At 44.0% G+C, this 26,349-nt stretch overlaps 1 protein-coding gene across 1 annotated transcript; it reads right to left on the minus strand.

Moving 5' to 3' along the window:
• Positions 1–11,288: 11,288 nt before the first annotated feature.
• On the minus strand, positions 11,289–26,349 carry LOC122681123 (spleen trypsin inhibitor I-like). The gene is made up of 4 exons (XM_043882837.1): positions 26,250–26,349; positions 24,238–24,321; positions 19,944–20,139; positions 11,289–11,445 (listed from the first exon to the last, which is right to left on the minus strand). Exons 1-4 carry the CDS (start codon positions 26,347–26,349, stop codon positions 11,289–11,291), a joined length of 537 nt encoding a protein of 178 aa, XP_043738772.1.

Below are 26,349 nucleotides of genomic sequence, written 5' to 3' on the forward strand. Positions count from 1 at the left end.
TCTGACACAAAATCTGTGGAGTTTGGGCCGATGCCACAGGTTGAGGGATCTAGATTGTCCTCTCTTCAGATGCCAGCCAAGAGGTCTTGAGTCACTCATGCTTCTGACCAAGTGACTAAAAATGAGAGTTTCCATGACCCCAACTCCATGCACAATAATCAGTAGAACCGGTGACTGATCTCAGGAAAACTCTAATTGTTCTCAATCAATGTACAGGATAAAACTCAGAAAGAATGAAATGGAGGAGATCTGTAGGGCAAAGGGGGAGTGGAGATGTGCGAAGCCTCCATGCCCTGGTTAGATGAGCACCCTCATATAACCTCCTTTTGTTATCATCCCGAACACTCTCTGAATGCCAATATTCTGGATTTTTATTGAGGTTTATTTAACTAAATAGGCATATTGATCGAATCATTGGCCAGAGGTGACTGATCTCAATCTCAGCATCCTCCCTCCCCTTTCGCCATAGGAGCAGAAAGTTCAAATCTGTATTTCCTTTATGCATTACTTTAACCATTTCCCTTATTAAACCGGATCCTGCTTTGACAATCTTGGCACCTATGAAAGACAAAAATTCCACAATTTTCAGGAGTCTTAGACCATGAACTGGGACAAGGTTCAAATATGGATAATAAAATGATAGTCAAAAGTCATCAAGGGAAAAGGCCTGGAGACTTTGCTAACATTATAGCAGCCTTGTCCCAGGAGCCAGCCACACAAGGGCCGTGTTTCATGCTTCCCCTGCAATTGCTCTGCTCAGTGATCCCAGGTCTTTGTGATTTATTATTACAGTAGAGGGATAATCATTATCTGACACACAAATATTCTTTCTCACCCCAAAGCAGTAGGTAGAAATATCTTTTCAAATGAACATATCCTGGTGGAAAATGAGCAAAACTGGCCATGAAATGTAAATAAACTCTTTATATTTATGACTGGTAATATGTTCAAAGAACCCATGTAACAGGTATCTGCTGTTCAAATGAGGAAACTACAGATGATTTTCCCTAGGACACATGGCATGTGGGTGGCAGGGTACAAGATACTGCCCTGTCACAATCCATTTGATATACTATCCTATTCTCCCAGAAACTCTGAAAATACTGATAACTGCTAAGAGTTTCTGGGTGCAGTGTCCTATTTTCACCACTCACCTCTCCCCAAGCCTCATGTAAGCCCTCAAATCACAGGGCAGGGTGAGACTCGGTTTTCTCCTGACATGAAAATTGTGGTTTCAGCACCAACACCATCCAATTTCCAACACCCAATGGGCGAATCACAGTCAACCGACTTCTGACACCAAATCTGTGTAGCACGAGCAGATGTCAGAGGTTCAGGGATCCAGACTGTCCTTACTTCAGATGCCAGCCATGTAGTCTTGAGTCATTCATGCTTCTGACCAAGTGATTAAAAATGAGAATTTCCATCACCCTACCTCCATGCTCAGTAACTCAATAGAGCCGCTGATCCAACTCAGAAAACCCTTACTTACTGTTCTGACATTAATATACACCATAAAATTCAGAAACAGAAAATGGAGATGTGTTGGGTAAACAGAAGGGGAGGTGGACAGAGCTTCCATGTCTCAGAGAGCATAGCACCCTCACACATCCTTCATTTGTTACCACCCTGAAAACTCTCTAAATTGCAGTATTAATAGATTTTTAATGATGTTTGACTAAATAGGCATATTGATTGAATCATTGACCAGTTGTGATTGATCTCAATCTCAATGCCCTCCTCTCTCTGCAGAAGTGCAGAAGTACAGAAGCTCAAACCTTTATGTCCGTTTTTGTAGATAGTTTTCTGCAACTTTTTTAGTATATCTTTTCCCGCTTCTTTAATAGTCTTGACACCTATGAAAGAAAAAAAAAAAACAAAATTGTCAGGAGTCTTAGACCATGAACCAGGACAAGGATCAAATATGGATAATAAATTAATAGTCAAAAATGGACAAGGGAGAGTTCTTGGAGACTTTGCTAATATTGTATCAGCCTTGGTCCCACAAGCCAACCACACACAGCTGTGTTTCTTGCTTTCCCTGCAGCTGCTCTGCTCAGGTCATTCTGATAATTTTTTAATGGAGGAATAATCATTATTTGACATACAAATATTCTTTCCAGTCCCAAGCACATAGGTAGGGAAATTTTTTCAAATGAATTTATCTTGGTGAAATATTACTGAAATTGACCATGAAATGTGAATAAACTCTTTATATTTATGACTGGCGATATGTTCAAAGAACCCATGTAACAGGTATCTGCTGTACAGATGAGGAAACTGTAGATGACTTGCACTAGGACACAGGGCTGTGGGTGGCAGGGTGAGGACAAGATACTGTCGTCTTGTCACAACCCATTTGATATACTATCCTATTCTGCCAGGAACTCTGAAAATACTGATAACTGGTAAGATTTTCTAGGTTCAGTGTCCCACTTTCATCACTCCCCTGTCCCGGGACTCACCTGAGCTCCCAAGCACAGGGGAGAGTGAGTTGGGATTCCCCTGGCACCAAATATGTGGTGCTCTAGCAACAACATCCAATTCTCCAAACACTCACTGGGTGTCCAAAAAGCCAGTTTACTTCTGATACAAAATCTGGGGAGTTAGTACAGATTCTCTAGGTTGAGGGCTCAAAACTGTCCTCAGTTGAGATGTCAGCCACATGGTCTTGAATCACTCAGAATTTGACAAAGTGGCAAAGCCTCAAAAGTTCCATTACCCCACCTCCCTGTTCAATAACTCAATAGATCTGATGACAAAACACAGGAAGACCACTCACATACTGATCTCATGTCATCATTAAGGATAAATTGAGGGACAGTGAAATAATGAGATCTGTGGGGAAAAGTGGAATGGAGGTGGTAGGAGTCTCCATGCCTTAGAGAGCAGAGGACCCTCATATCACCACCATATGTTACCACCCCAAAAGCTCTCTGAATGCCCATATTTATGGGTTTTTATTGAGATTTAACTAAACAGGTATATCAATTAAATCATTGGCCACTGGTGACCGTTCTCAATCTCAGTGCCCTCTCATCTCCCCAGAGGTGAAGAAAGTGCCAACCTTTACGCACGCCATCAAAGATTTTTGAAACTATCCCTGTTAGTGAAGGTTTCTCAGGTCCTCTTCCATGGCTTATCTGCAGACCTATGAAAAACAGTAAATTCCAAGAGTTTCAGAAGGTCTGACCCATAGACTAGGGCAAGGATCAAATACGGAGAATAAAATAATAGTCAAAAAGGTACAAGGGAAAGGCCCTGCCTGGAGACCTTACTAATATTGTATCAGCCTTGATCCCAGGAGCCAACACAAACAGGGTTGTGTTTCTTGCTTTCTCTGCCATAGCTCTGCTCATTTATCCCAGGTCTTTCTGATTAGTTTCAATAATAAAGAAATAATCCTTATTTGACACCTAAATATTCTTTCTTGCCAGAAGCAAGTAGGAAGAAAAATTTTTTTCAGATTAACATGTCCGGGTGGAAAACGCACACAATTCACCATGAAATGTGATTCAAATCTTTATATTCATGACTGGTAATCTGTTCAAAGAAGGCATGTAACTTTTTCCCCCTGTTCAGGTGAGAAAATTGTAGATGACTTGCCCCAGGAAACATGACATGTGGGTGGTAGGGTCAGGACAAGATACTATCATGTTATATAACCTATTTGATATGCTACCTGATTCTGCCAGGAACTCTGAAAATACAGATACCTGAAAACAGTTTCTGGATTTAGTGTCGTACTTTCATTACTCCCCTTTTTGGAGCATCACCTGAGGCTGCAAATCACAGGGGAAATTGAGTCTGGATTTTTCCCTAGCACCAAATGTGTGATGTCTCTACCAAGAGCAACCAATTTTCCAAATACCCACTGGCATCCAACAAGTCCATTTACTTCTGATTCAAAAACTGTGGAATTAGGGCAGATTCTGCAGGTTGAGGGGTCCTAACTGTCCTCAGGTCAGATCCCAGTGGCCAGGTCTAGAGTCACTCATGCTTGTGACCAAATGACTAAAATCAGGGAGCCTATGACCCTACCTCCATATTCAATAAATCAATAGAAGCTGTGACTGAACTTAGGAAAAACACTTGCTTACTCTTCCCAGATAAATATACAAAATAAAACACAAAGCAGTACAATGGAGGAGATGCGTAGGGCAAAAGGGGAGTGGAGGTGTGCCCAGCCTCCATGCCCTAGTAAGGACTGCACCCATATGTCATCTCCATGAATTCACCAGCTGAATGTTCTCTGATCCCAGTATTTATGTATTTCTTTCTAGGGTTCACTAAACAGGCATATTGGTTGGATCATCAGCCACTGGTAATTGACCTCACTCTCCCTCCCCTCTCTGCAGAAGTGCTGGAATGACAGGTGGTAATTGTAAACTTTAAATGGGTGTTTGAGGTTTCTTGGAGACCAGCCCCATCCTGAAGGTACCTTGAGTTGCTTTTTGTGATTCATTTCATATCCTGGAAAGTCAGTAAATTCCAAGAGTTTTAGGAGCCCTGGGCTATTAAGCATGAGAAGGATCAAATATGGATCTTTTTATTACTACAGTACAGTGAGGTTCACAGACAAGGCGGAGACCAAGAATAGAGAGGCTCAGAAATGGAGTCCCTGATTTGGTAGCGTCGGGTTGGAGATGTATATTTTTTAATTTGAAGATATTTCTTCATGAGAGTCATGATGTCCGTGGAGTTAAAAGTTTGCAACTTCAGACTTCCCTGATAGTCCAGTAGTTAAGAATCTGCCTGCCAATGCAGGGTTTGTGGGTTTGATCTCTGCTTTGGGAAGATTTTGCGTGCAGCGAGGCAGCTAAGCAGGTGAACCATAACTACTGATCCCAGATGCCTAGACCCCTGCTCTGCAACAAAATAAGCCACCCTACAAGAAGCCCACATACCACAAACAGAGAATAGCCCCCATAACTAGAGAATGTCCTCACGCTACAAGGAAGATCAATGCAGCCAAAAACAAACAAAAATCCTGTCCAACATGGCAGGAAAAAAATCCTGAGAGGGTTGGCAGCACTCACCCCACCCATGCCCCCCTGCTCTTTCCATGGACTCCTCTCATTTCCCTCCAGTGTATAGAGAAGAGGTGAGCCCAGACTTACCGTGGTCATGGCTCTTGTTAATACCCTTTGGGGTGCCATCCACCAGGATAACCAGGAGGACAAGAAGGGCTGCAGACAGGCAGAGCTGGCTCATCTTTGTGGCCTTGCAGGAGGGCTCCTGAGAATGCTGGGGACGGACTGAGCTTTTATTATCCTGGCCGAGGGGTGAGATCAGGTGATGAGGAGGGGAGGGGGGATGGGAGGGGTTGGATCAGTCCTGTTTATTGCATAATCTCCCTATCTAACCATGACTTCTGCTTCTCTCTGCAGGGGCCAGATATCCAAAAATAGCAGGTCTCAGACTTAATGATGCCTGTGACCTCATATAAACTTAGGTGGTGATCGGACAGGTGGAGTTTGTCCAATATGGTCACTCAGGTAGCATCCTAGCACCTAGAGCCATGCCAGGTATGTGATGGATGGTCAGTGAGTGGATGAGAGCTGATCAAAGGATATTTAAATGATCAGCAGTGTGTTAGTTCATGTCATCCTTTTCAGCCTAGTACAAGTATCATCTCACCTGGACCTCAATACCCTGACCCCCCTCACCTACCTCAGATGACATGTGTGATACAGGACACCTTCCTGAAACTATTGCCACAGCTCCTCCACTGGATGTGTGCTCTTTACCAGGCACTGGTCCAGGCAGGAACTTAGCTGGAAAAGGTGATGTCCTTCTGGGCTGTAACCTGCTTTCTGCTTCAAATAAAGGAGTAAGAGAAGAGGGCAGAGGGGAAGCAGAGAGCTGAACATGTCTCCACAGCCTGACCACCTGCTGGCCCTCACCTGGTTTCACAGACAGGAGGGCTGTCTGCCTGAGTGAACCTCAGGGAACCTTGGAAGGTAACCTACAACCACCTCCTTCCTCCTGCTCTCTCCTGTAGTGGTTTTGGGATCACACTCTGCCTTTTCCTAACTTTGTGCCAGAGGATAGAGATCTCCCAGAGACCCCTGTGTTCTGGTATCAGATGAGATCCCCACATCATGGGGTTGCTGTGGAAGCAATGGAGGCAACAGACATATATTCCTTCTCCCTGAGAAGCCAAAGTCCTTTGTAGTAATAATAACAATGCTGAGTACAAGGGAAAAGTCACAACCCATTTAATCAAGTATCTTATTCGGCCAGGAATTCTGAAAATGCAGAGATTGGGAAGGTGTTAAGAGCGCTCTGCTATAGTATAGTCCCAGGGCCATGACTCTCAAAGCAGACACAAATGATAGAGAAGAATGAGTCTGAAATTTGTCCCTGACTCCAAACATGTTTCCCTTGTGGCTCAGCTGGTAAAGAATCTGCCTGCAATGTGGGAGACCTGGGTTTGATCCCTGGGTTGGGAAGATCCCCTGCAGAAGCAAAAGGCTACCCACTCCCGTATCCTGGCCTGGAGAATTCCATGGACTGTATAGTCCATGGGGTTGCAAAGAATCGGACATGACTGAGTGACTTTCGCTTTCCAAACATGCGAAGTCTCTACAGCAACCTGTTTCCCAACACCCACTGAGCATCCAGGAGTCAATTCTCTTCAGACAGTAAATCCACAAGGTGACCCAGCCCCCACAGGGTGAAGTTTCAGTCCCCGAGGGTTACCCACATTTCAAGAGTTGATCACAAGTCCAGGGGTCTCTCATATGTGTGACCAACTAGGTATAAATTCATAGGCTCCACGACCCACCTGCCTTGTTCAATAACTTATTAGAACCACTCACAGTACTCTGGAAAGCCCTTTACTTACTGTCCACAGTTATTATAAAGCATGAAATTCAGGGACAGAAAAATGGAGAAGAAATGTCAGTCAAATGGGGAGTTGGGGGTACCGAGCCTCCAAGCCCTCTCAGGACTCTCCCTGCTCACATTCCTTTGATGTTTGCACGTCCCCTGAGGCTCTCTGAACCCAGTCAGTGTTCATGGGTTTCAGCTGAGGGTTGGAGGTAGGCAACTTGATAGAATCATTGCCCATTGGTGACTGAACTCAGTATCAGTCCCCTCTTCTCTCCCTAGAGGGACTGAGGGTTGATAGTCCTAACCCTCTAATCACCTGATGGCATGTTGTGGAGTCCAGTCCCTTCCAGGCACTATCTCAGGTCCCTTCTTTCAAGATCTCATGATTTTGAAAATACAGAAACTTCCGAGAGATTCAAGAGAGCTGAGTCATGAGACAAGGATCAAATATAGATCTTGTTATGGCACTAGAATGTGGTTCAGGGGCAAGGTAGTGACCAAGAATAGAGAGTCTCAAAGATGAGGTCCCTAATCTTGTTGAGTGAGAGTCAAGAAATGTCCCTGGAGTGAAAACTGCCCAATTTACCAGAGGAAATCCAGAGAGGCTTGGCAGCACCCACCTCTCCCCTACTCCCCAGCCCCTTCTATGAACTCCCTTCATCACCCACCCCTCAGCCTGTAGAGGAGAGGTGAGCCAGGACTGATCCTGGGCTTGGTTCCCGGTTTCACCTACCAGCTGCCCAGGAAGATGAGAAGGGCTGTGGAGAGGCAGAGCCAGATCATCTCTGTGGCATTACAGGAGGACTTCTGAGGAAAGATGGGGGCCAACTGAGCTTTTTGCACCCCCAACTGAGGGCTCAGAAGAGCCAACAAGAAGAGTAATGGAGGGGAGGAGCTGGGGTCGGTCTTGTACAGTGTGTAATCTCCCCGCCTCCCATGGTCCTACTTCTGCCTACTGAGGCCAAATGCCCAGTAGCATTGATTCTCAAACTTTCCCATGCCTGTGGGTCTTGTGGAAACGTGGGTTGTGATTACAGAGGTGGAATTTTGTCCCATATGGTCACTCAAGCAGCATCCCAGACCTAAAGCCGGGCATGGCACACGATGGATGATCAGTGAGTGGATGGGAGCAAATCAAAGATGGATAATTGAACAGCAGTGTGTGAGCTCACATCCCCTTTTCAGCCTCCTGCGGGTGCCTTCATATCTGGGCCTCCATGTCCATCTGCCTCAATGCAACCTCCTTTAAAAGACAGGTGTAACACAGGTAAGCTTCTTGCAACCATTTTGGCAGCATGTCTACTTGACCCACACAAGCTCTGGGTCCAGTGCCATGTCAACCTGGCACTGGTCCAGGCAGATGGTGAGCCAGGGAGAGAGCATCTCCATCTGGGGCACAAACCCTGATATTTTGAGTAGAAAAAAGAGTAAGGGGCATGTGCAGAAGGGAAGCAGAGAGATAAACATGTCTCCACAGTAGGATCACCCACCGCCCCTCAACTGGTTTCACCAACAGGAGAGCTGCCTGCCTGAGTGGATCTCAGGAGATCAAGTGGATCTCAGGGGACCTTGGAAGATCACCTGCAAACCCCACCCCACACACAAACACTGGTGTCTCCAACTCTGTGACTTTGAGATCAGAAGACCTCAGTTTGAGTCCCACTTCTTCCTCTTCTGAACTATGTGATCTGGGGCTTAAAATTTCCCTCATCTTCTCTTGTTAAATGAGATCATGCTACTGACATTGTGGGGTAGTTCTGAAAGCAATGGAGGCCATAGATGTATATTCTTCTCCCAGCAGTGTCAAAGTCCTTTGAAATAATAATAATAATGAGTAATTATGATAGTTAACACATCTCCCTCCACCAGAGGGTCGAATAAAGGCAAGGTGGGGTGGGAAAGGGGCTGGACTGGATGAGATCAATCACTGAAGCAGAAGGGCTTATGGTTACCTCTGAGGAAGAAGGAGACCTATTTGGAAGAGAGACTGTGTGTGACTCCACTCTGGGATTGACGGAACTTCCTGCTGGTGAACTTCTGTTCTAGAAGGTGAAACTACAGCAACTAGCCCTATTTGTTCCGTTCTTTACTACAGTTGACAGCACATTTGGAAAAGTCAGGAGCCAATGAAACTAAAACTCTACGTGCTTCTCGACAACTTGCCTTGTCCTCTGGTGTTCAAAGCACATTACCTGCATAATCAACATGGTCCTCAAAATTAATCAAATCTGGGGATTTCTTAATGCAGACATCATCATCCTTTTTTGCAAAGAAGGAATCTGTGTTTCCAGGAGATGAAATGAGTTGCTCAAGACCACACAGCAGTATAGTGAGTTACTTAAACCAATCTCTTTTCATTAATAAGAAGTAATTATCACATGGCTGGATTTAGAAAAAGGCAGAGGAACCAGGGATCAGAGTGCCAATATCTGTTGAATCGTGGAAAAAACAAGGGTATTCCAGAAAAACATCTAGTTCTGCTTCATTGATTATACTAAAGCCTTTAACTGTGTGGAACACAACAAACTGTGGAAAATTCTTAAAGAGATGGCAATACCAGAACACCTTACCTGCCTCCTGAGAAATCTATACGCAAGTCAAGAATCAATAGTTAGAACCAGACATGAAATAATGGACTGGTTCAAAATTGGGAAAGGAGTACATCAAGGCTGTATATTGTCACCCTGCTTATTTAATTTATATGCAGAGGACATCATGTGAAATGCCAGGCTGGATGAATCACAAGATAGCATCAAAATTGCTGGGAGAAATATCAACAACCTCAGATATGCAGATGACGCCATCCTAATGGCAGAAAGTGAAGAGGAACTAAAGAGCCTCTTGGTGAAGGTGAAAGAGGAGAGTGAAAAAGCTGACTTAATTCTCAACATTCAAAAAACTAAGATCGTGGCATCCAGTTCCTTCAGTTCAGTTCAGTTCAGTCACTCAGTTGTGTCCGACTCTTTGTGAGTCCATGGACTGCAGCACCAGGCCTCCCTGTCCATCACCAACTCCCAGAGTTTACTCAAACTCATGTCCCTTGAGTTGGTGATGCCATCCAACCATCTCATCCTCTGTTGTCCCCTTCTCCTCCCACCTTCAATCTTTCCCAGCATCAGGGTCTTTCCCAAGGAGTCAGCTCTTTGCATCAGGTGGCCAGTATCCAGTTCCATCACTTCATGGCAAATAGATGGAGAAACTATGGAAACAGTGACTGCAGCCATGAAATTAAGACACATGCTCCTTGGAAAAAAAGCTATGACAAACCTAGACAGTGTATTAAAAAGCAGAGACATTACTATGCCAACAAAGTTCTGTATAGTCAAAACAATGGTTTTTCAGTAGTCATGTATGGACATGAGAGTTGGACCATAAAGAAGGCTGAGTGTGGAAGAATTGGTGCTTTCAAACTGTGGTGCTGGAGAAGCTTCTTGAGAGTCCCTTGGAAAGCAAGGAGATCAAACCAGTCAATCCTAAAGGAAATCAACCCTGCATGCACATTGGGCAGGGAAATTTTCCAGTCCCAGTGAATGCTGGCACTATCCTTATATTCCACAATCAATGCTGGCACTATCCTTATATTCCACAATCAATATCCCCTCCCTGCTAATATGTCTGCACCAACCATAGTTCCTATGTCCAACAGACCGACAGCCACAGCAATGAAGTGGATCACTCTGTATCTTGCATAAAGAATAAACTCCGAAAGAGCCATCAACACAGGAATCCCAAAGCAATCCAAAAGAGCAAATACTCTTGCTCATCTTCATCATATATTCCTCCATCACCTGTTGATCCTGGGTTCAGAAAATACTTGCTACACCCTTGATATTGCCAGTACTCTTACTATTCATAGCTAAAAGTACACTTAATATTATTTGTGATGAACTGTATGTTCTAGGTAACTCCTAGTTTTAATTTCTATGAAATTCTGAGTTTTTCATGTGCCTCCTCTGATGTCTGTCTTCTAAAAGATTTCCTGTCTTTCCCACCAGGCTCCTCTGTCCATGGGATTTTCCAGGCGAAAACACTGGAGTGGGTTGTCATTTCCTTCTACAGGGAACCTTCCTCTCCCAGGGATGAAACCCACATCTTCTGCTTGAAGGCAGATTCTTTTCACCACTGAGTTACCTGGACACTGGTTAGAGTCCTGTACTGGTATGCTCTGACAGTCATGTAATTAGCTTCTGCATCTGCTAGTCCAAGCAGGATGTACTTCCACCATTACTTTTTCAAGATGTACAAAAGATTATCACTGATTGAAATGCCAGTATCACTGTATAAATTAGAAACAGCAAGCAATAGTTGATAAGGCTCTGAAGCATGAGGGTATTCACTTTGTATCTTTCTGCCAAATACTGGCTGATGATGGCTGCCCCACATATGCACAAGGACAACATCTGACCTAAGGCAACTGTTTTCAAAATATTCCTATTCTCTTTGGACACAGGTCAGAGAAACAGGTCAGAGCCCGGCAGCCAGGTGAAGAGTTTGGCCTTGATCCAGAGTAGCAGGCAGGCGGATCCCTGTGTTTGTGGCTGTGGGCCGCCAGGTCCCACCAGCGAGGCAGTCTCCATGGGAGCCCGCGGTCTCTGGCTCCCGGAAGCCCTAGAAGTGCCGGATCCCAGAAGACGGGGGGCGATGCCTGTGCCGCCCGTGGAGGCTCAGCTTGGCCCATAGGTCCGCAATGTCTCTCTCGTTGGGGATGTCTCTCTCTCTAGCTCCTCTCAAATTCGGATTCTTATAAAGTCCTGCAAAGGCTCCTCACGTCCTGCCCCCATGGCCTCTCTGCCTCATCCCCTTCCACTCCCCTCCCCTCACCCACTCAGCTCCAGCCATCCTGGTCCTGGCTGCTGGGCAAACACACCAGGCTCATTTTTGGTGGCCTCTGCTCAAGGCCTCCTTATTCCAGAGTGTTTCCCTGACCCTCTAAGCCTCCTGAATCCCCATCACTCTCTTTCTTTACAACACTCATCAGCATCTGGCATAGGATTTCCCCGTCTTCATTGTCTGTCATCCTCTTAGATAGTATATTATTTTACTATGTTTTGTTTACAGCTGTTTCCCTATACCAAGAAATGTGCCTTCTGGGGCAAAACCATAAATATTTGATAAATATTTGTCAGATAAATTAATCTCCCATGTCATTCTCATGCCAAGTGCAGAGTCACTGAAGAGACTGGATATAATAAAATTCCTGTTCGTCTATTTGATGATGAGGCCTGTTTATAATTTTGAGTCTCCTTTAACATCCTATATCTGATAGGAAAATGAAATAATAGTCTGACAGGACTAGAAAGGGAAATGTCTTGAGTCTTAACTAGCACTGTACCAACCTAAAAAGAACAGTCTGGCGTCTTGAGCATACTCAGGGAAGTACTGCATTTCCTGCTCTGCCTGCGGTTGCCTCTGGAGGGAAGATGCTCAGCTGTCACTCAACATTCTGATAAATTTCATAATGGAGAAATGATCCTATTTGGCAGATAAATTGTTTTAGAGAGGTGGTGAGGAAATGAAGGAAGGCTAGTCTTTTGGACTAAGACATTTAGGTGGGAAATGGACATCACTGACCACAAATGTTCAAACTTCTATACTCATGAATGCTAATCCTTTCAAAAACCTCCAGTCACAAGGTCCTGCGGTCCCACTGTTCAGCTGAGGAAACTGTAGATGATTTATCCTGGGACACACAGCATGTAGGTGGTAGAATCAGACAAAACACCTGTCACAACCCATTTAATCAAGTACCTGATTCTGCCAGATATTCTGAAAATGCGGAGAACTGGGAAGGGGTTCCCTGGTGGCTCAGATGGTAAAGTGTCTGCTTGCAATGCAGGAGACCTGGGTTCAATCCCTGAGTCAGGAAGGTCCCCTGGAGAAGGAAATAGCAAGCCACTCTAGTACTCTTGCCTGAAAAATTCCATGGACAGAGGAGCCTGGTAGGCTACAGTCCATGGGGTCGCAAAGAGTCATACATGACTGAGCTACATCACTTTCTTTCTGAGTGCTCAGGCCCACATAATTTTAGTCCCATAGCCCCGACCCTCACACAAGACACAAATGGGAGAGAAGAGTGAGTCTGGATGTTTTTCAAGACTTGAAATATGCAAGGTCTCTGCCAACAAGCAACTGAATCCCTAACACCCACTGAAATTCCAGGAATCAATTCACTTCTGACTCTAAGTCCATAGAAGTAGTCTAGAACCCACAGGTGAGGGCTCAGTCCCTGAGGACTGCCCATACTTTTAAGTGTTGACCACAAATCCTGCAGTCACTCATACCTGTCACCAACTGGCTATAAACTCAGAGGTTCCATGACCAAATTCCCATGTTTAATTACTTATTAGAACCACTCACAGAACTCAGGAAAGCCTTTTACTTACTGTCCCTAGTTATGTTAAAGCATAAAACTGAGAGACAGCCAAATGGAGGAGAAGTGTAGGGTAACTGGGGGAGTTGGGAGTGCCAAGCCTCCCAGACCCTCTCAGAACTCTCCCCCCTCACAATCTCTTGATGTTACCACCTCCTCTGAAGCACTCTGAACCCAAAATTTATGAGTTTTAATTGAGGGTTTGAAGTAGGCAAGTTGACAGAATCATTAGCCTTTGGTGATTGAACTCAGTATCAGTATTTTCTCCTCTCCCTGGGGAGAGGTTGATAGTGCTCTCTAATCACCTGATGGCATGTTTTGGAGTCCAGTCCCATCCAGACACTATCTAAGGTCCCATCCTTTACTTATCTCATGACTTACAGATATACAGTAAATTCCAAAAGTTTCAGGAGACCTGGGGCCTAAACGCAGACAAGGATCAATTATGGGTCCTGTTGTGACATGACAGTGAGGATCAGGGGCAAGGCAGGGATCAGGAATAGGGTCTCAGAGATGAGGGCCCTAATCTTGTAGAATCAGGTGGAATACTTTTTTTTTTTTTAAGCTGAACATGTAATTATACCTTTTCAGAATCAGGAATGTCCCTGGAGGAAAAACTGCCCAATTTATCAGGGTAAATCCAGAGGGGGTTTGCTGTACCCATCCCACCCCTACACCCTATCCCTTTTCATGGACTCCCCTCAACTCCCTTACCCAACCTGTGGAGGAGAGATGATTCAGGACTTAACCTGGGCCCAGATGCAGGTTTCACCCCCTGGGGGTGAGGCCTACAGAGCGGCAGAGTCTGGCTCATCTTGGTGGCCTTGCAGGAGGACTTCTGAGGAGAGCTGGGGGCTGGCTGAGCTTTTCATACCCCAGCTGTGTGGTGGGATCAGGTGAGGAGCAGGGGAGAGGAGAAGGAAAGAGCTGAGCTAGTCTTGTTCATGCTTAATCTCCCCACCTAATCAGTCTTCCTGCTTCTGTCTGCTGGAGCCAAGAGCCCAGTAACAACACTGCTCAGACTTGACTGTGCCTATGACTTTTGTGGAGAAACAGATTGCAATTCCCCAGGTGGAATTTTGTCCAATATGGTCACTCAGGGAGCATCCCAGGACCTAGAGTAATGCATGGCATGTGATGGGTGGTCAGTGAGTGCTGAGACCAAATCAAAGGACAGGTAAGTGATCAGCAGTGTGTTAGCTTAGGTCCTTTTTTTCAGCTTCCTGTAGGTGTCTTTATATCCTGACATCAACGCCTTAACCCCATCTACTTCACAAGGCAAGTGTAACATGTCAGGCTTCCTGCAACCATTGTGGTAGCATCTCTACTGGACAGACACCAGCTCTTTACTTGGCAGTGTTCCAGGCAAATGGTGAGCCAGAGGAAGAGCATCTCCATCTGGAGCACAAACCCTGATATTCTGGGTAGAAAAAAAAAAAGATTAAAAGGAGAAGGCAGGAGGGAAGCAGATAGACACACATGTCTCCACAGAATGCTCACCCACAGCCCCTTGACTGGTTTCAACAACAGGAGAGCTGCCTGCCTGAGTGGATCTCAGGGACCTTGGAAGATCACCCGCACCCCAACTCCGGTCTCTCCCTGGTTTTGGAATCAGAGGACCTCAGTTTGAGTCCCATTTCTGCGTTTCTGTAACTATGTGACCTGGGGCCACAAATTACCCATGTCTTCACTTGCTACATTCAATCATGTTGCTCACATCATGGGATTCTCATGAAAGCATTCAAGGCCATACACATATATTTTTCTCCCTGCCAAGTATAAGTCTTTTGAAATAATAATAGTGAGTAATTATGAGAGTTAACACTTTACTCCTTTGACCAAAGGGTCAAATAATGGCAAGGTAGAGTGGGAAGGGGGTTGGACCTGGGTGAGGTCAATCACTGAAGTAAGAGGGCTTTCAGTTACCTCTGAGGAGGAAGGAGACCTGTTTGGAAGAGAGACTGTGACTCCACTCTGGTACCGGGTGACCTTTCTGATGGTGAACTTCAAGAAGCTGGCACTACAACAGTCAATGCTATTTGTTCCTTTCTACAGTTGACAGCACTTTTAAAGAGCACTCCAGAGCCAAGGAAATGAAAACTCTGTGTGCTTCAAGACAATTTGCTTTGGTCCGTGGTGTTCAAATTACGTTAGCAGCATAATCAACATGGTTCTCCAAAGGACTCAAATCTGGGGATTTCTTAATGCAGACATGATCATCCTCTTTTCATTAAAAAAGAATCTGTGGCTCAGGGCAAAGAAATGACTTGCCCAAGACTACGTGGCAGCATAGTGAGTTAAAAATGCCAATCTCTTTTCTTTAATATTGAATCATATTCTGTTACAGTTACAAATGAATAATTTTAATAAAAATTTGATTCTGTATATGTTCATAGTATTACTGTTACTGCACTCATATCTGAAATTTATTAATATGTTACTCTTATCAATAGTTGCACCAAAGTTTTAACATATATCATATCTTTTCTCTTCTGACCACAATATTATGAGATTGATAGATGAAGCAAAAAGCAACCTCTGAGTTGTAAGGCCTGACCTGGCCACAGTGGGGCTTCTGTTGTTCTGCTCAACATCAACATTTCACAGAACCTCAATATCAGACAAGTTCATTCTGTGTCTCTGAAATATCAAAACAAAAACAGGACATTCGGTAAATATGTTTGAACACAGACACAACAATTGCATTATACAAACCACCAAAATGACCATGCATCCCCCTATCTTGAGTAACTGCTATTTCTTGACCAGGTACAGCTCTCAGCTCTATCTAGTTTTCCCTTTATAGAGTTAACATTAAGATATCCAATGTGCATGTATACTATCTATGGTGAAACAGATCACCAGCCCAGGTGGGATGCATGAGACAAGTGCTCGGGCCTGGTGCACTGGGAAGACCCAGGGGAATCGGGTGGAGAGGGAGGTGGGAGGGGGGATCGGGATGGGGAATACGTGTAAATCTATGGCTGATTCATATCAATGTATGACAAAACCCACTGAAATGTTGTGAAGTAATTAGCCTCCAACTAAAAAAAAAAAAAAAAGATATCCAATGTGAGGAACAGTCCACTTCCTAACACTATCCATCCAAAGAAGATGAAACCCTCACCAAAATCACCTAACACAGCCCACCTACTAGAATATCTTTCTAACTTCTCTTAGTACATCATATTGTTTTCCAAAGAGATTCCTGTTCCTTACTGCAGTGAGTAATAAACCCAACTAGTTCTACTAAAAATTGAGGTGTTTCTAGCAGTCTCCAATGAGAAATATTAACAAGTATAAGCATTATCCTTATTTTATAACAAAAGAAAGGAAAGCTCAGAGCTGTTGAGAAATTTGCCCAAGACTGGAAGAAAGTAAGTAACAGCACCAGCACCCTCTGTGTTCTTGTTTATTACAATACTGTGCTTACAGTGGTCCCCAAGACTCACTTTCCCCATCTGTCATGAAAAAGATACTGTTTTCCCAAAGTGCCTCCATCCTACATCTTCCCTGAGACAGGAGCAGGAAAATATCATCAAAGTGGCTTTACTTGAGAGAGTGGGGACCTGCCATGTTAAGAAACAAATATAGCACTTAATGTCATCTCCATGCCTCCATTTCTGCTCCTGAAGGACACTTAGAATGGTTAATAGAATAATTCAGGCAAGATGCTAATACAGAGCTTGGGGCACTAAAGGGTAGCTGCCCTTGTTTAATTCAAGTAAGAAGCCCCTTCACTATATGTGACCTCAGGAAATCAGATTCTTAGAAAACAGGATAACTAAGCCTTCTTCCAATTCTCCTTCTGAGAGTCCAGGAGAACAACTCACTCCCCCAGTTTGAATTGAACTTAGAAGTAAGGAACAAAAGCTTTCATACTGAGGTGTCTGTGTCCCAGGTTTTTGTGTAGCTCGGAGTGGCTATTAAAAGGTCAATGATGCTATAATGGGCTTGCTTCCTATACCTGGTAAGGCATACTGTGTGATTAGGAAAGGGGAGATGCCCACTGCTCTGAAGAACAGTGAGAAGGACTACCATTTCCATGAAGCCTATTGGTTAAAGAGAAGATATTAAGAAGAGGTGGCAAGAATACACAGAACTATACAAAAAAGATCTTCATGACTCAGATAACAATGATGGTGTGATCACTCACCTAGAGCCAGATATCCTGGAATGCAAAGTCAAGTGGGCCTTAGGATTCACTATGAACAAAGCTAGTGGAGGTGACAGAATTCCAGTTCAGCTATTTCAAATCCTAAAAGATGATGCTGTAAAAGTGCTGCACTAAATATGTCAGCAAATCTGGAAAACTCAGCAGTGGCCACAGGACTGGAAAAGGTCAGTTTTCATTTCAATTCCAAAGAAAGGCAATGCGAAAGAATGTTCAAACTACCGCACAATTACACTCACCTCACATGCTAGCAAAGCAGTGCTCAAAATTCTCCAAGCCAGGCTTCAATAATACGTGAACTGTGAACTTCCAGATATTCAAGCTGGATTTAGAAAAGGCAGAGGAACCAGAGACCAAATTGCCAACATCTGCTGGATCATCAAAAAATCGAGAGAGCTCCAAAAAACATCTACTTTTGCTTTATTGACTACACCAAAACCTTTGGATCACAACGAACTGTGGAAAATTCTTAAAGAGATGGCAATACCAGACCACCTGACCTGCCTCCTGAGAAATCTGTATGCAGGTCAAGAAACAACAGTTAGAACTGGACATGGAACAACAGACCGGTTGCAAATCGGGAAAGGAGTACGTCAAGGCTGTATGTTGTCAGTCTGCTTATTTAGCTTATATGCAGAGTACATCAGGCAAAATGCCAGACTTGATGAAGCATAAGCTGGAATCAAGATTGCCGGGAGAAATATCAATAACCTTAGATACGCAGATGACACCACCCTTATGGCAGAAAGTGAAGAAGAACTGAAGAGCCTCTTGATGAAAGTGAAAGAGGAGAGTGGAAAAGTTGGCTTAAAATTCAACATTCAGAAAAATAAGATCATGGCATCCAGTCCCATCACTTCATGGCAAATAGACGGGGAAAAAAATGGAAACAGTGACAGATTTTCTTTTGTGGGGGGCTCCTAAATCACCACAGATGGTAACCACAGTCATGAAATTAAAATATGCTTGCTCCTTGGAAGAAAAGCTATGACCAAACTAGACAACTTATTAAAAAGCAGAGACATTACTTTGCCAACAAAGGTCCATCTAGTCAAGGCTATGGTTTTTCCAGTAGTCATGTATGGATGTGAGACTTAGACTATAAAGAAAGCTAAGAACTGAAGAATTGACACTTTTGAACTGTGGTGTTCAGAAGACCCTTGAGAGTCCCTTGGACTGCAAGGAGATCAAACCAGTCCATCCTAAAGGAATCAGTCCTGAATATTCATTGGAAGGACTGATGCTGAAGCTGAAACTCCAGTACTTTGGCCAACTATGTGAAGCACCGACTCATTGGAAAATACCCTGATGCTGGGAAAGATTGAAGGAGGGAGGAGAAGGGGACGACAGTGGATGAGACGGTTGGATGGCATCACCATCACAATGGACATGAGTTTGAGTAGGTTCCGGGAGTTGGTGATGGACAGGGAAGCCTGGCATGCTGCAGTCCATGGGGTCCCAGAGAGTTAGACACGACTGAGCAACTGAACTGAACTGAACTATTGCTTAAGGTTTGTAGTTGCAAACAACAGACTCCACTCCAGTCAGTTTGATTTTGAATATGCATTTATTGAAATATAAGCCACAAGGTTTGAAGTTACAGAAAGGAAAATTGCAACATCATTATAGGGGGAAAGAACTTGTTTATTGCAAAGACTTCTCTCATTACTGATGCTGAGACTGGATGCTGGAGATACCACCTTGGCCAGCCACAAGGAGAGCAGTGATGGTGTGGAAGGGGATCAAGGTGAGGTGCCGTGAGGACATGGATTAAGGCAAGAATCCTGGTGTCAAACCACAGGCTCTATAGTTGCCTGGGTCGGGAGGAATGTGCTCCCTCATTCCTTCCTCAAATAATTATAAACTGTCTCCTTGGTGCCAGAAACTGTGTTAAGTGCTCAGGATAAAGGGAAGACTGGACCTCATGAAGCCTAGAGCCAGCTAGGTGAGACAGAAGTAAGGCATGTAGACCCATGGAGGAGAGGAAATAGGCTGGTTCTGCTGAGGAGGGTAGGGGAGAAAAGAACGAGAAGACTGAACTGTTTCAGAAGCAGCCACAACTCAGTCCTGCAGGGATCCTTCTCAGACTTCAGAGTTTCTGGGGATCACTCTTCACATGTCCTCTGCAAAAATAAAGAACCTGCTGAGTGCCATCATTGTAGCCCAGACCTGGACACCATTCATCATGACAGAGCCTAGACTTTCCAAAAAATATGGAACCATAGTCCCCATGGCCCAATGGACAACAAGACGGAGATTTTCCAAGCCAGAGGGTACTCAGGAGCACTGCAGACTGCTCTGTAGGGTGGTTGAGTCAGTGTTCTCATCTAAGAAAGAGGAGCATGTGATCAGGCTGAGATGATCACAAAGAGGCCTCTGGGGTTGGCCTTCTGCCATTCTCTCCCTGAAGAACTCGCTTAGTGTGTGGTTTCACAGGACATTGCAGCCTCCTGGCAGTAGCGAGGGGGAGGACACTGTGCAGGGTGAATGGTGTGTGGTCCCCTGAGCTCCACCTCTTTCCCCAGCCCCTCCCCTCCTCCGGTGCCCTGCCCCCTGTCTTACCACAGGGACCCTGACCCTTGAATGCAGGTCTTAATGCACTCCTCTTCAGTGAGGAAGTTGTTCTTCTTTCCATTACAGCCACCATATATAAAGTGCTCACAGTGCCCAGTCTTGGCATTGTAAAAGTATCTGATCTTCGGGGTAATGCAGGGACCTGAGAATTTATGCTCCAGGCAGAAAGCAGGCCTAGAAGCTGCTGAAATGGGAGGGGCAATGAGTCAGTTATGAGGATGATCATCACAGCTCGGTCTACAAGGTCAACAACTGAAACCACCTGTTTGTTTGCAATAAAGACTGTTAGGGTTGCAGAAGATGGTCAAATTGAAAAGCCCATTTGTAAACCTCCTTTCTGGAACATAATTATGAATGTTGCTAGGCATGACACAATATATTAATTATGTACAAATTTATATCTCCTCATGAAGCATTTTAAGAAAAATTGGTACAATGCCTTTGATTAGAGTTGCACTATAAAGAAAGTTGAGAGCTGAAGAATTGATGCTTTTGAATTGTGGTGTTGGAGAAGGCTCTTGAGATTCCCTTGGACTGCAAGGAGATCAAACCAGTCCATACTAAAGGGAATCAGTCCTGAATATTCGACTGATGCTGAAGCTGAAACTCCAATACTTTGGCCACCTGATGTGAAGAGCTGACTCACTGGAAAAGACCCTGATGCTGGGAAAGATTGAAGGCAGCAGGAGAAGGGGACAACAGAGGATGAGATGGTTGGATGGCATCACCGACACAATGGACATGAGTTTGAGTAGGCTCTGGGAGTTGGTGATGGACAGGGAAGACTGGCATGCCGCAGTCCATGGGGTCAAAAAGAGTTGGACACTACTGAGCAACTGAACTGAACTGAACTGAACAAAAACTTCTATAGGACTTACCTGTGGTCCAGCGGTTAAGAATCTGCTTTCCAATGCAGGAGTCCTCCTGGGTTCAGTCCCTTTTTAAGGAACTGAGGTCCTACATGCCTTGGAGCAGCTAAGCTGCTGGACCACAACTACTGAGCTTTTGGCTCACAACTAAGACATAACATGACAAAATGAATACATAAATGCTCAAAAAAAAAAAAAAAAAAAACCCACACAGCTCTACAACAACCAAGAGATATCACAGGTAAAAAAAATATTCCCTATGTGTCAATAATTACGGGGTCTAGATACCTAGGTTTTATAATACTATTCTCCGTGTTTATGCAGATGGTAAAAGCTTTCCACCATTAATTTTAAAAATGTGAAGGAATCATGCTATAGTGGAAAAAAGCATGAAGAAAACATACCAGTGTGTTTACTTCTGATGCCTCAGGATGACTGTATAAATTGAATATTGATATTGTTAAAATGTTGATACTCTGATCATAAGAAGAAATATAGGTGTGTGTATTTTGTTTTTGTTTCTTCATCCTTTTCCTGATGCTGAGTTACTAAAAATCTTGGTATTTCTTATGTGAGAAGAACAATAAAAGTGTCTTCTGGTACGTGAAGTCAGAGATTTTGGAAAGACCCTTGTAACCCAGATTGGATTGCGCAGAAAAGGACTGCCTTTCCTTCTTACCCTCCTATCCCACCCTGTGGTCTCCATCTCCTCGCCTTTCCTCAACCTCAGGGAGGGTAATGGAGCTGTCTGTCAAACAGTCTCCAATGGCTAATGATTTAATGCATTATTAAATGCATTAATGAATGCAGTAATGAAGCCTCCATAATTAATGCAGTAATGAAGCCTCCATAGAGGCCTCAACAGAGCAAGACATTCATGTTATTCAAGAGAATTGAAGTCGACCCAGGGAACAGCATAGATGCGCACTTGAGCACTGCTGGAGCCTGCTCTCTGGGCCTCTGTCTCTGCCCTTTGCCCCCTAGAGGGCACTCTCGGTACTGCTGCCCCAGGGATCCTGTTAGTGTTCAGTCCTGTCCCATTGTTCCTATGACCAGTCCCTCAGTGACGACTCTGCTCCGAAAGTCAAATTCTGATTCTTATAAAGTCCCTCAAAGCTCTTCATGACCTGCCCCCATGGCCTTTTGGCCTCATTCCCTTCCACTCCCTTCCCCTCCCCTCTACCCATTCATCTTCAACCACCCTGGTCCAAGTTGTTTCTTAAACACAACACCCACATTTCTTCTGCAGCCTCTGCTCAAACCCTCTTTATCACAGAAGGTGTCCTTGACCCTGTAGAGAAAAAGCACAGCATCTTTCCTCCAAATCACTCTCTAACTTAAAAAAACTTATAACCTACCATAGGATTTCTCCCCTTTGCTATTGTTTGTCTCTTTCCTAGAAAGCAAGCTATTTGCCAGATTTTTTTCACAACCCAAGAACAGTGCTTTGTAAGGACTTACAAACTCATTTTCATTCTCTCAACAAGTGCAAGGTCATTAAATAGGATGGGCATAATTGAATTCCTTTTAGTAAAAAAATCACCTTGATGATACGGCACATCAACATAATAGTCAATCTCCCTCTAATATTCAATCTCCTAACAGGATAATAAAATAATGTGTGCAGGTGATCACTAACCCAGCAATCTCTCTGAACCCAAACAAATATGAGTTTTTATGGATGTTTTCAGTAACCATAATGATTGAATTAGTGGCCATTGCTGATGGATCTCAATCTCAAGAGCCTGCCCATCTCCCCAGAGGTGATAGTAAGAAAGTGGTGAATTTCCAACCTCTAAATGGGTGTTTGAGTTTTTCAGGAGACCTGCCTTTTCCTAAAGGTTTTCCAGATCATTTTGCATGATCTGGATGCATGATCTGGTAGTGTATCTACTACCACTAACCAATTCCCCAAACACCCACCAGGCATCCCCCATCAGCTGACATCTGAGATGAAATCCATGCAGTGAATGTGAGAGGGTAACAGGCAGGAAGGCCAGGGGTCTCCAAATGGAAGAAATAGGCTGCAAGTGCCAGACATCTTTATCTCTCTTAAGCAGCAGGAGGAAACAAACTGGCAATATTTTTTTTTTCCTTCTCTATACAAATTTAAAAGGAGGTTTCTCTTAAAATGCTGTGTTGCCATGACACCTGGTTTCACCTGAAGCTAACTATTCTCATATCTTGAGTTAACCAATGCATTTTTTTCTTATGGAAATGTTTGTCTTAAGCTATGTTAATGTACCCCAGACTCTGTCTTCAAGTTCCGCCAAATGGCTCAGAATCTACTTGACAAACCTGTATGTTATACTCAGATATTGTTCCCCTTATCTATGTAAACAAAACTATTTGTATGGTAATCTGCCCTTCTACAGAGATTCAAGTTAATGTTTTATGGCCTAGGATGAATCATCTGGTGCCAGGATTATCATAAAATGCAATTTATGGATGAGGGGTCTGGTGCCATTCTGAGTTTTTTAAGACATCCCTTTCTTTCATTAACAGACTGCTAGTGACTATATAGGAGCTTCCCTGGTGGCTCAGAGGTTAAAGTGTCTGCCACCAATGTGGGAAACCCGGGTTTGATTCCCTGTGTCGGGAAGATTCCCTGGAGAAGGAAATGGCAACCCACTACAATATTCTTGCCTGGAGAATCCCATGGATGGAGGATCTTTGTAGGCTACAGTCCACGGAGTTGCAAAGAGTCGGACACGACTGAGTGACTTTAATTCACTTCACTTCACTTCAGTGACTATATAACATCCAGCTGAAGACTAGGAGGCGGGTACTCTTTCCGCCCCCTTCTGATGCCTATGTCAGAAGCTTTCTCTATCTCCTTTATACTTTAATAAAACTTTATTACACAAAAGCTCTGAGCAATCCAGCCTTGTCTCTGGCCCCCGATTGAATTCGTCTCCTCCGGAGGCCAAGAATCCCGGCGTCTTACTGTTCAGCAACAACCTTTCAAATGCAGCTCCCACAGGTTGAGGGCTCAATACTGTGCTCACTTTAGTGCCAGCCATGTGGTTCAAATTTACTTATGCCTGTGACCAAATGGCTAAAATGTGGAGGTCCCATGATCCCTCCATATTCAATAAATCAGTGGAACTGGTGACCAAACTTAGGAAAATCCTTACTTACTGTTCTCAGATGAATATACATGAAAATTCATGAACAGTGAAATGGAGATCTGTAGGGCAAAGCAGGAATGGAGGTGTGTGGAACTTCCATTCCCTAGTGGAGCACAGCACCCTCACATCACATATTGCATTCCCACCTGGAATACTCTCTGGTCCAAATATTTGTGAATTTATATTGAGGTTTCAAGAAATAGGCTTATTGATTGAATCATTGGTCACTGGTGACTGCTCTCACTCTCAGTGACCCTCCCCAGAGATGCAGAAAGTACAAACCTTTATTCTCTTCTTGGAGTACTGGTGTTGGGAGCTCCTTTACTGAACGTTTCTCCAGTTGCTTTCCAGAAATCATCACATGACCTATTAGAATAAATTTCAAGAGTCTCAGGAGTCCTGGTCCATGAAACAGATCAAACATAGTTAAGAAAATAACAGTCAAAAGAGGACAAGGGAAAGGGCCTGGACAATTTAGTAATATTATGTCAGCCTTGGTCCCACAGCCTACCACACAGGAGCTGTGTTTCTTCATTTCCCTGCAGTTACTCTCCTCCCTCCACATTTTCTGATTAGTTTTAATAAGAGAGGACTAATCATTATTTGATAAAGAAATACTTCACTACTCACCTCTCCCCAAGCCTCACATGAGCCCTCATATCACAGGAGAAGGTGAGACTGGGTTTTTTCCTGACATGAAATACATGATTTCTCCACCAATACCATGCAATTCCCAACACCCAATGGGAGAACCACAGTTAATTGACTTCTGATACCAAATCTGTGGAGTTAGTGCCAATGCCACAGGTTGAGGCATCCAAACTGTCCTCTCTTAAGATGCCAGCCAAGTGGTTTCAAGTCACTCATGCTTCTGTGAGAGTTTCAATGACCCTACCTCCATGCTCAAAAACTTAATAGAACTGTTGACCAAACACATGAAAACCCTTACTTAAGATAGTCCTCAGATTAATATGCACAATGAAACTCAGGAACAGTGAAATGGAGGAGATATGTAGGGCAAAGGGGGAGTGGAGGTGTGTGGAGCATCTGTGCCCTCGTGAGCACAGCACCCTCATGACACCACCGTTAGTTCCCACCACAAAAGCTCTCTGAATGACAGTATTTATGGATTTTTATTGATGGCTGACTAAATAGGCATATGAATTAAATCATCAGCCAGTGCTGATTGGTCTCAATTTCTGTGCTTTCCTCTCTCCCCAGAGGTGCAGAAAGCTCAAAGCTTTAAGTCTGTTATTGAAGATTCTCTTAGTCAACCTTTTTAGTATACCGAATTTTAATTCTTTAACAATCTTGTGGTCTATGAAAGACAAAAATTCCAAAATTGTCTGGAATCTTGGGCCATGAATCAGGACAAGGATCAAATATGGATAATAATATGATAATCAAAAGAGGACAAGGATAATGGTCTGGCAACTTTGCTAATACTGTATCAGCCTTGGTCCCATGAGCCAACCAACACAGAGTTGTGTTTCTTGCATTCCCTGCAGTTGCCCTGTTCAGTAGTTCCAGGGTTTTCTCATTAATATTTATAATAGAGGGATAACCATTATTTGACACACACACATATATAAATGCTTTCTGGCCCCAAGCAAGTAGGTAGACAAATCTTTTCAAGTGAACATATCTTGTTGGAAAATGACCAAAATTGGCCAAGAAATGTGAATAAACTCTTTATAATTATGACTGGCAATATGGTCAAAGAATCCAAGTTACAGGTACTTTCTGCTCAGATGAGGAAACTGTAGATGACTTCTTCCAGGCCACAGGGCACATGGGTGGCCGGTTTCATACAAGATATTGCCCTGTCACAACCCATTTGATATACATATGTATTTAATTTTAAGATATTTCCTCATGAGAATCATAATGTGAGTGGAGTTAAAGATTTGCAACTTCAGATTTCCCTGATGGTCCAGTAGTTAAGAATCAGCCTGCCAATACAAGGGACATGGGTTCTATCATTGGTTTGGGAAGATTCCACATGCCTAGAGGCAACTAAGCAGGTGAACCACAACTACTGAACTCAGATGCCAAGGCCCCTGCTCTGCAACCAGAGAAGACACCCCAAGGAGAAGCCTACACATCGCAACCAAAGAGTAGACCCTGGACTAGAGAATGTCTTTGTGCAACATGGAAGAACAATACAGCCAAAAACAAACAAAAGTCTCACCCAAGTGGCAGGAAACATTCCGAGAGTGTTGGCAGCACCCACCCGACCCCTTCCAAGAACTCTCCTCATTTCCCTCCAGTCTATAGAGGAGAGGTGAACCTACCTTTGTCCTGGGTATGGTGTTCATACACCGGGGTGCTGTCCACCAGGATAACCAGGAGGAAGAGGAGGGCTGCGGAGAGGCAGAGCCGGTTCATCTTCAT

This window comes from Cervus elaphus, chromosome 23 (assembly GCF_910594005.1).
Source record: "Cervus elaphus chromosome 23, mCerEla1.1, whole genome shotgun sequence".
Classification (NCBI taxonomy): Eukaryota; Metazoa; Chordata; class Mammalia; order Artiodactyla; family Cervidae; genus Cervus; species Cervus elaphus.

Bases quoted from the DNA above. Each gene is read 5' to 3' on its own strand.
- LOC122681123 (XM_043882837.1), bottom strand. From the start codon at position 26,349: ATGAAGATGAACCGGCTCTGCCTCTCCGCAGCCCTCCTCTTCCTCCTG. The intron at 24,322-26,249 runs GTAGGTTCACCT...TTATTCTAATAG, and splicing joins ACACCATACCCAGGACAAAG to GTCATGTGATGATTTCTGGA. The intron at 20,140-24,237 runs GTTTGTACTTTC...CTCCCATTTCAG, and splicing joins ACTCCAAGAAGAGAATAAAG to CAGCTTCTAGGCCTGCTTTC.